We start from the raw sequence: 11077 nt of genomic DNA on the forward strand, positions 1-11077 counted from the left end.
AGGGGAGAGGAGGGGGATGAATGAGCCAATTGTAAACTGGGGATTATTAGGTGACCATGATGGTTTGAGGGCCAGATTGGGAATTTAGCCAGGACACCGGGGTTAACACCCCTACTCTTACGATAAGTGCCATGGGATCTTTAATGACCTCAGAGAGTCAGGACACCCGTTTAACGTCCCATCCGAAAGACGGCACCCTACACAGGGCAGTGTCCCCAATCACTGCCCTGGGGCATTGGGATATTTTTTTAGACCAGAGGAAAGAGTGCCTCCTACTGGCCCTCCAACACCACTTCCACCAGCATCTGGTCTCCCATCCAGGGACTGACCAGGACCAACCCTGCTTAGCTTCAGAAGCAAGCCAGCAGTGGTATGCAGGGTGGTATGCTGGTGGCAAGGGTGGTATTGTTGTGAATTGTGTCACGCCCTGGCCTTAGTATTCTTTGTTTTCTTTATTATTTTTAGTTAGGTCAGGGTGTGACATGGGTAATGTTTGTGTTTTGTCGGTTTTGGGTGATTATATGGTAAAGGGGGTGTTGGGTGTAGTGTATGGGTTTGTGTTGAGTGTATGTGTCTAGCTGTGTCTATGTTGGATGTAGTTGTCTAGGGAAGTCTATGGTTGCCTGAATGGGTTCCCAATTAGAGACAGCTGATTTCTGTTGTCTCTGATTGGGAGCCATATTTAAGGTAACCATAGGCTTTCGTTTGATGTGGGTAATTGTCTATGTTATACGTTTGTAGCCTGTATGTGCACTACGTTCATAGCTTCACGGTCGTTTGTTTGTTTTGTTAGTTTTGTAATAGTGTTTTGTTTTCGGTTCTCTTCTTCGTAATAAAAAGGAAGATGGCTTATTTTCCTAATGCTGCGTTTTGGTCCGTCAATCCTCCACACGATCGTGACAAATTGTTAGATATTACTGCACTGTTGGAGCTAGGAACACAAGAATATCGCTACACCCGCAATAACGTCTGCTAAATATGTGTATGTGACCAATACAATTTGATTAGTGTTTTATTTTCATATATTTCTTACAAGTGTTTGAATTTTTCTTTCACTTTCACATTATAGAGTATTTTGTGTAGATCGTTGACAAAAAATGACAATTAAATCCATTTTAATCCCACCTTGTAACAACAAAATTTGAAAAAACTCAGGGGTGTGAATACTTTCTGAAAGCACAGTAGCTAATGCTCTACTCCAAAATCGCTTGTGTTTATGCTTTGAAAGAGTAGGGTGGACACAATATTGCATGACAAATCTAAGTTATTTAAGCTTTCCATCACAAATAAAATACACAAAATAATGTGTAGACTTGATAGAAAGGAGAGGCACCAGTTCTACTCATCAATAGCTATGTTTCCATTACCTTGTCCAGTGATTTTTGGTCGAAATTTAGAAAGTTCGCATAGAAGATAGATGCGACAGTTGCCCGCTGCGGTGCATTTCCATTCAACTGTCTTGTGTCGATAAAAACACCTGGACGTAATGACATCACACCTAAAAAATAACTAGTGCTAAATAGCAACGAATTGGTTGAAGTGTTTCCATTATCCACTTAAGATAATGGATACAACAAAATCCAAGATGGCGTAGCAGTCAGACGTCTTTGTCTTTGTCATGTCGTGTCCCTTGTATATATCTTTTAATATATTTTTCTTTGCATATCTTTTTAAAATATTTTCCTAAACCTCAAATTCTAAATACTCGCCTGCAACCTGCCTCACCCAATGTGGCGTGGATCTGCTTTTTTTCCCAACAGTATTTCTATTTACTTCGGATCTGGAATCCCTCAACTGAAGCTAGCCAGCTAACTACCTACCAGCTATCAGTCAGGAAACCACTGCTAGCGGTCATCAGCTAACCTTTAGCTCGGAAAGCTCTCGCCAGTTCGTACAACATGACTCAAACCAGAGAATAATGGACCTATTTTTTTCTCTCCATATCCACAGATTCCTACTGCAAACTCTGAACATTTTCATCTGGATCTTCGCAACTAGCTAACCGCAATCCCGGGTGACTACTCCTGGCTAGCGTTTCCATCCCGGAGCAAGCACCAATTAGCCTGAAGCTAGCCTGGCTAGGGTTCCTGGGCTACCACCGAAGCCCACTCCTGGGCTACAATATCCGGACCCCTTCTACTGCCGGTACGGGGCACGGAACCCCGCCGATTCTCTACGACTGGAATACCGACATAATCTGCCCGAGGATTCCAACAGGCCCCTCAGGCGCGACGTCCGCTGAAGGCCTATTCTGCTAACCGCGGCCTGCTAGCTACCTAGAGCTACTTGGAACCCTACTAATCCATGACTGGTCTATCGACGTCACCGCACGAAGAGGCAAAAACAGACATACCTCCATCGCAACGTCCCCCAAAGGCCCTTCTGCTAACTTGCTAGCCCCGGTCTACTAACTGCTAGCTTGCTATCCCCGGTCTGCTAACTGCTAGCTTGCGTGCCCCAGTCTGCTAACTGCTAGGTTGCTTGCCCCAGTCTGCTAACTGCTTGCTTGCTAACCTGGTCTGCTAACAGCTAGATTGCTAGCCCTGGTCTGCTAACTGCTAGCTTGTTAGCCCCGGCCTACTAACTGCTAGCTTGTTAGCACCGGCCTGCTAACTGTCTGAATCGCCGTGTCCCCAGTCAGCCCAACCACTCACTGGACCCATATGTTCACTTGGCTACGCATGCCTCTCTCTAATATCAATATGCCTCGTCCATTACTGTCCTGGTTAGTGATTACTGTCTTATTCCATTGTGCCCTGCTCAATATGCCTTAACCAACCATGCTGTTCCACCTCCTACATATGCGATGACATCACCTGGTTTAAACGTCTCTAGAGACTAGAGGTCGACCAATTATGATTTTTCAACGCCGATACCGATTATTGGAGGACCAAAAAAAAGCCGCTACAATTACAACAATACTGAATGAACACTTATTTTAACTTAATATAATACATCAATAAAATCAATTTAGCCTCAAATAAATAATGAAACATGTTCAATTTGGTTTAAATAATGCAAAAACAAAGTGTTGGAGAAGAAAGTAAAAGTGCAATATGTGCCATGTAAAAAAGCTAACGTTTAAGTTCCTTGCTCAGAAAATGAGAACATATGAAAGCTGGTGGTTCCTTTTAACATGAGTCTTCAATATTCCTAGGTAAGAAGTTTTAGGTTGTAGTTGTTATAGGAATTATAGGATTATAGTATAGCTTCCGTCCCTCTCCTCGCCCCTACCTGGGCTCTTACCAGGAACAGATCGACAACAGCCACCGTCGAAGCAGCGTTACCCATGCAGAGCAAGGGGAACAACCACTCCAAGTCTCAGAGCGAGTGACGTTTGAAACGCTATTAGCGAGCACCCCGCTAACTAGCTAGCCATTTCACATCGGTTACACCAGCCTGATCTCGGGAGTTGATAGGCTTGAAGTCATAAACAGCTCAATGCTTGAAGCACAGCAAAGTGCTGTTTGAATAAATGCTTACGAGCCTGCTGGTGCCTACCACCGCTCAGACTGCTCTATAAAATCATAGACTTAATTATAACATAATAACACACAGAAATACGAGCCTTAGGTCATTAATATGGTATAATCCGGAAACTATCATCGCGAAAACAAGACGTTTATTCTTTCAGTGAAATACGGAACCGTTCCGTATTTTATCTAACGGGTGGCATCCCTAAATATTCCTGTTACATTGCACAACCTTCAATGTTATGTCATAATTACGTAAAATTCTGGCAAATTAGGCAGCCCAAACTGTTGCATATACACTGACTCTGCGTGCAGTGAACGCAAGAGAAGTGACACAATTTTGCCTGGTTAATATTGTCTGCTATTTCTTTTAGCTAAATATATATAACCTGGATTGCTTTTAGCTAAATATGCAGGTTTAAAAATATTTACATCTGTGTATTGATTTTAAGAAATGAATTGATGTTCATGGTTAGGTACAGTCGTGCAACGATTGTGCTTTTTTCGCAAATGCGCTTTTGTTAAATCATCCCCCGTTTGTGTTACGCCCTGGCCTTAGTTATCTTTGTTTTCTTTATTGTTTTAGTTAGGTCAGGGTGTGACATGGGGGAAGTATGTGTTTTGTATTGTCTAGTTTTTTTTTTGTATGTTTATGGGGCAGTGTTTAGTCTAGGTGTATGTATGTATGTCTATGGTTGCCTAGATTGGTTCTCAATTAGAGACAGCTGTCTATCGTTGTCTCTGATTGGGAGCTATATTTAGGCAACCATAGTCATTAGGTAGTTTGTGGGTGATTGTCTATGTCTATGTTGCATGTTAGCACTTAGTTTGTATAGCTTCACGTTCGTCGGTTTATTGTTTTGATTAGTTTGTATAGTGTTCGTTTCGTTTTCGTCTGATAATAAAGAAGATGTATTCATTTCACGCTGCGCCTTGGTCCTCTTCTCTTCCACGTTACGACGATCGTGACAGTTTGGCGAAGCTGGCTGTCTTTGTTAGGAATAAATAGTCTTCACAGTTCACAATGAGTCATGTTAGCAGGCAATATTAACTAAAATATGCAGGTTTAAAAATATATACTTGTGTATTGATTTTAAGAAAGGCATTGTGTTTATGGTTAGGTACACATTGGAGCAACGACAGTCCTTTTTCGCGAATACGCACCGCATCGATTATATGCAACACAGGACACGCTAGATAAACTAGTAATATCATCAACCATGTGTAGTTAACTAGTGATTATGATTGATTGATTGTTTTTTATAAGATAAGTTTAATGCTAGCTAGCAACTTACCTTGGTTTCTTACTGCATTTGCGTAACAGGCAGGCTCCTCGTGGAGTGCAATGTAATCAGGTGGTTAGAGCGTTGGACTAGTTAACTGTAAGGTTGCAAGATTGAATCCCCGATCTGACAAGGTAAAAATCTGTCATTCTGCCCCTGAACAAGGCAGTTAACCCACCGTTCCTAGGCCGTCATTGAAAATAAGAATGTGTTCTTAACTGACTTGCCTAGTTAAATAAAGGATAAATGCAGGTGTAAAAAAATTATAATATATATTTTTTAAATCGTCCAAATCGGTGTCCAAAAATACAGATTTCCGATTGTTATGAAAACTTGAAATCGGCCCTAATTAATCGGGCCGTTCCGATTAATCGGTCGACCTCTACTAAAGACTATAACTCTCTCATCATTACTCAATGCCTAGGTTTACATCCAATGTACTCACATCCTACCTTACCTTTGTCTGTACACTATGCCTTGAATCTATGCTATTGTTCCCAGAAACCTGCTCCTTTTACTCTCTGTTCCGAACATGCTAGACGGCCAGTTCGTATAGCCTTTAGCCTTTAGCCGTACCCTTATCCTACTTCTCCTCTGTTCCTCTGGTGATGTAGAGGTTAATCCAGGTCCTGCAGTGCCTAGCTCCACTCCCACTCCCCAGGTGCTCTCATTTGTTGACTTCTGTAACCGTAAAAGCCTTGATTTCATGCATGTTAACATTAGAAGCCTACTCCCTAAGTTTGTTTTACTCACTGCTTTAGCACACTCTGCCAACCCGGATGTCTTAGCCGTGTCTGAATCCTGGCTTAGGAAAACCACCAAAACCCCTGAAATCTCCATCCCTAACTATAACATTTCCCGCCAAGATAGAACTGCCAAAGGGGGCGGTGTTGCAATCTACTGCAAAGATAGCCTGCAGAGTTCTGTCTTACTATCCAGGTCTGTACCCAAACAATTCGAGCTTCTACTTCTAATAATTCACCTTTCCAGAAACAAGTCTCTCACTGTTGCCGCTTGCTATAGACCTCCCTCTGCCCCCAGCTGTGCCCTCGACACCATATGTGAATTGATTGCCCCCCATCTGTATTCTGAGCTCGTGCTGCTAGGTGACCTAAATTGGGACATGCTTAACACCCCGGCAATCCTACAATCTAAGCTTGATGCCCTCAATCTCACACAAATGATCAATGAACCCACCAGGTACAACCCCAAATCCATAAACATGGGAACCCTCATAGATATCATCCTAACTAACTCGCCCTCCAAATACACCTCTGCTGTTTTCAAGATCTCAGCGATCACTGCCTCATTGCCTGCATCCGTCAAGGGTCTGCGACCAAACGACCACCCCTCATCACTGTCAAACAATCCCTAAAACACTTCTGCGAGCAGGCCTTTCTAATCGACCTGCCTGGGGTATCCTGGAATGACATTGACCTCATCCCATCAGTAGAGGATGCCTGGCTATTCTTTAAAAGTGCCTTCCTCACCATCTTACATAAGCATGCCCCATTCAAAAAATGTAGAACTAGGAATAGTAGTCCTTGGTTCTCTCCAGACCTGTCTGCCCTTGACCAGCACAAAAACATCCTGTGCCGTTCTGCATTAGCATTGAATAGCCCCCGTGATATGCAACTTTCCAGGGAAGTTAGGAACAAATATACACAGGCAGTTAGGAAAGCTAAGGCTAGCTTTTTCAAACATAAATTTGCATCCTGTAGTACAAACTCAAAAGTTCTGGGACACTGTAAAGTCCATGGAGAATAAGAGCACCTCCTCCCAGCTGCCCACTGCACTGAGGCTAGGAAACACTGTTACCACCGATAAATCCACTATAATTGAGAATTTCAATAAGCAGTTCTCTATGGCTGGCCATGCTTTCCACCTGGCTACCCCTACCCCGGTCAACTGCCCTGCACCCTCCACAGCAACCCGCCAAAGCCCCCACCATTTCTACTTCACCCAAATCCAGATAGCTGATGTTCTGAAAGAGCTGCAAAATCTGGACCCCTACAAATCAGCCGGGCTAGATAATCTGGACCCTCTCTTTCTAAAATTATCTGCCAAAATTATTGCAACCCCTATTACTAGCCTGTTCAACCTCTCTTTCGTATTGTCTGAGATTCCCAAAGATTGGAAAGCTGCTGCTCTTGAAAGGGGGTGACACTCTAGACCCAAACTACTCCAGACCTATATCTATCCTACCCTGTCTTTCCAAGGTCTTCGAAAGCCAAGTTAACAAACAGATTACCGACCATTTCAAATCCCAACGTACCTTCTCCGCTATGCAATCTGGTTTCAGAGCTGGTCATGGGTGCACCTCAGCCACGCTCAAGGTCCTAAACGACATCATAACCCCATCGATAAGAGACATTACTGTGCAGCCGTATTCATCGACCTGGCCAAGGCTTTCGACTCTGTCAATCACCACATTCTCATTGGCAGACTCGACAGCCTTAGTTTCTCAAATGATTGCCTCGCCTGGTTTACCAACTACTTTTCTGATAGAATTCAGTGTGTCAAATCAGAGGGCCTGTTGTCCGGACCTCTGGCAGTCTCTATGGGGGTGCCACAGGGTTCAATTCTCGGGCCGACTCTCTTCTCTGTATACATCAATGATGTCGCTCTTGCTGCTGGTGATTCTTTGATCCACATCTACGCAGACGACACCATTCTGTATACTTCTGGCCCCTCTTTGGACACTGTGTTAACTAACCTCCAGACGAACTTCAATGCCATACAACTCTCCTTCCGTGGCCTCCAACTGCTCTTAAATGCAAATAAAACTAAATGCATGCTATTCAATCAATCACTGCCCGCACCCGCTCGCCCATCCAGCATCACTAATCTGGACGGTTCTGACTTAGAAAACGTGGAAAACAACAAATACCTAGGTGTCTGGTTAGACTGTAAACTCTCCTTCCAGACTCACATTAAGCATCTCCAATCCAAAATGAAATCTAGAATCGGCTTCCTATATCGCAAGAAAGCATCCTTCACTCATGCTGCCAAACATACCCTCGTAAAACTGAACATCCTACGGATCCTCGACTTCGGTGATGTCATCTATAAAATAGCGTCCAACACTCTACTCAACAAATTGGATGCAGTCTATCACAGTGCCATCCGTTTTGTCACCAAAACCCCATACACTACCCACCACTGAGACCTGTACGCTCTCGTTGGTTGGCCCTTGCTTCATACTCGTCGCCAAACCCACTGGCTATAGATTATCTACAAGTCTCTGCTAGGTAAAGCGCCTTCTTATCTCAGCTCACTGGTCACCATAGCACCACCCACTCGTAGCACGCGCTCCAGCAGGTATATCTCACTGGTCACCCCCAAAGCCAATTCCTCCTTTGGCCGCCTGTCCTTCCAGTTCTCTGCTGCCAATGACTGGAACGAACTGCAAAAATCTCTGAAGCTGGAGTCTCATATCTCCCTCACTAGCTTTAAGCACCAGCTGTCAGAGCAGCTCACAGATCACTGCACCTGTGCATAGCCCATCTGTAAACAGCCCATCTATCTACCTCATCCCCATACTGTATTTATATATTTTCCTTGCTCCTTTGCACCCCAGTATCTCTACTTGCACATTCATCTTCTGCACATCTACCATTCCAGTGTTTAATTGCTATATTGTAATTACTTCGCCACCATGGCCTATTTATTGCCTTAACTCCCTTGTCTTACCTCATTTGCACTCACTGTATATAGACTTTTTTGTTTTCTTTTTTTCTACTGTATTGTTGACTATATGTTTTGTTTATTCCATGTGTAACTCTGTGTTGTTGTATGTGTCGAATTGCTATGCTTTATCTTGGCCAGGTCGCAGTTGCAAATGAGAACTTGTTCTCAACTAGCCTACCTGGCTAAATAAAGGTGAAATAAAATAAAGATAAATTAGGCAAATTGCGCATGAATAAATTGCCAACCCCCCTTAGAGGGGTTGGGTTAAATGTGTAAGACACATTTCGGTTGAATGCATTCAGTTGTGTAACTGACTAGATATTCCTTTTCCCACCTATTTGTTTCATGGGTCAATGGTAACCTGCCTAGTGTCTACTTAGCATAACTACATGGTGTGATAAAACATGTCAGTTCATTGCTAATGACTGTAATCACACAGCCTTTGGAGATTCAAAGCATTCTGGGAACAACAAACACAACTGAAAAGGACAGAGTGTACAGAGTATAGTCACATCAAATCAATTCTTGATTAGCATAATGTAAAGTCATTCAGAAAAATACAGTTTTGCAACTCCAAGTAGCCTACGTGGCCCTCTTGTCCGGTTTCTGGTTTCAATCCATATGTGGTCACCACTGCAATCTAAATTGGCTACACACTCAGCATAAATCTGTGATGCAGCCTATTTACATATTAATATGCCTAATACACATCTTCCAGAGTCCCAAAATACATAGCCTGTCTCTTAGCGCCCCCATCTGGTAAGAAGCAGTATGTGCTTAACAACAACCTGCATTTACATTTGCTCCAATGAAACATGTTGATGATGGGTGAAGAGGCAAAGTTTGGTCAATTATAATCATTATCACATTAGAAGAGAAAAGGAAATCTAGAAATACGTGGATAAAAATAAGAGTTACCTCCCTTTGGACTCTGTTTAATGGCCACTGGACTATTTACATTGACCCCCCGTTTGTTTTGTATACTGCTGCTGCTCGCTGTTGATTATCTATGCATAGTAACTTCACCCCTACCCACATGTACAAATTACCTCGACTAACCTGTACCCCCAACACATTGACTCGGTACCGGTAGCCCCTGTATATAGCCTCGTTATTGTTATTAAATTGTGTTACTTTTTATTATTTTTGACTTTAGTTTATTTGGTAAATATTTTCTTAACTCTTCTTGACCTGCATTGTTGGTTAAGGGCTTGTAAGTAAGCATTTCACGGTAAGGTCTACACATGTTGTATTCGGCGCATGTGATAAATAAAGTTTGATTTGATTTGTTCCCTTCATTTTGACTCTGTGCTCTCACAGGCTCACGTAATACAATCACCTGTTAAACCAGGCTGATTGGACATGGGTATTAAGTTGCTACTATACATAGGACTTGTTATACCGTAGTTGCTTTACAGTACTTACGTGATTTCTGTCCCCAGCCCCTCAGGTGCAGTCTCCCAGAGGAGTAGTAAAGGAAGCCCAGGACAAGCATGGGACAGAGCACCAGGAGCAGGTGACGGGTTGGTTTCATGATTCTCATCACCTCCTACTGTACATGGTACCATACACACTGTTGAAGAAGGGGACTGATGGTTCATCAGAGATGGGATAAATTCCATTTCAATAAAGAAAATTGACTTCCAATGTACTTTGTATACAATAGTAGAAATACTAGAACATAATATATGAGAATAGAAGAGAATAGAATAGCAGGTGGTTTAGTTCTTTAGCATAGAAATTCCACCAGACCCCCCTGCCTGGCACCACCCGTGTATCATGGTAGCCAGCTAGATGGCTGTCATGTAGCTAGCTAGCTGTGTTGCTAGCTAGCAAGCTGATAGCATTATGGTGAGCCGAATCACGACACAAGTCAGCTATTTAGTGCACAGGTTTGTCGATACTGTTAACAAATAGGTCATTTACATTTGATCACATTCTGCTAGGCAATGAAGCATGGCAGGTTACATGAGATAAGATAGCTAACGTTAGCTAGCTAGTTAGCTGTCCTTACCGTTAACGTTTACTTTGATTCGTTTTGATGATTCGTGTCCCCGAAGACTTAAGAGCCCGCACACCTAGCTAGTTAAATACATCTTCCATTTTTCTATTTCCAAGCTAATTATCCATCTACCACCTGTCAATTCAAAATGTTTATCCAGCTGCGAGTGGATGCAGAGCTCGCGAAAAGGCAATAGTTGTCACTGTACAGCAGCACCACCACCATCTGCACACACAACACTGACAGAATAGGACGGGAACATCTGTAATACGCCAAATCAGTGCCACTTCGCTACTATGCAACTGGTTGTGTGGGTGGAAAGTAACCACAATGTTGCAAGTTTAATAATGCATTTGATACAAATTACAATTGGATAAACATTACAAATCAGAGGGCAGAAGTAGGCTACATTTTGTATTCTGAAACGTGACAGATGCTTGCTAAAGATAAAGTTGACATTCAACATGTGTGAGAGCTAGTGCACCCCAGAGGTACAACCCCTATATATTGTCGATGTCAGGGCAGCTGTAAGATGTGGGCAAGGACTAATGTCACTATGGTATGCAGCCTCAGCATGAGACATAAAAGCTGTTAGTGTACTGGTAAAGATCACTGGCTGATACGATGGA

The 11077-nt window shown here is 42.9% G+C and overlaps 1 protein-coding gene across 8 annotated transcripts in view; it reads right to left on the reverse strand.

Moving 5' to 3' along the window:
• LOC129869564 (CMP-N-acetylneuraminate-beta-1,4-galactoside alpha-2,3-sialyltransferase-like) overlaps positions 1–10709 on the reverse strand; it is a 121217-nt gene extending 110508 nt beyond the window's left edge. For 5 of the 8 annotated variants that reach the window (XM_055944073.1, XM_055944075.1, XM_055944078.1 and 2 more), the window contains exons 1-2: positions 10461–10709; positions 9872–10019 (exon numbers count right to left, since the gene is read on the reverse strand). In XM_055944073.1, coding sequence (XP_055800048.1) covers positions 9872–9989 — 118 coding nt within the window. In that variant the 5' untranslated portion in view covers positions 9990–10019; positions 10461–10709. Of the gene's footprint in view, positions 1–9871; positions 10036–10460 lie in introns of those variants that run through there. The other 3 variants (XM_055944072.1, XM_055944071.1, XM_055944074.1) reach the window with 3 other exon arrangements.
• Positions 10710–11077: the final 368 nt, after the last annotated feature.

Source organism: Salvelinus fontinalis, chromosome 14 (genome assembly GCF_029448725.1).
Source record: "Salvelinus fontinalis isolate EN_2023a chromosome 14, ASM2944872v1, whole genome shotgun sequence".
NCBI lineage: Eukaryota > Metazoa > Chordata > Actinopteri > Salmoniformes > Salmonidae > Salvelinus > Salvelinus fontinalis.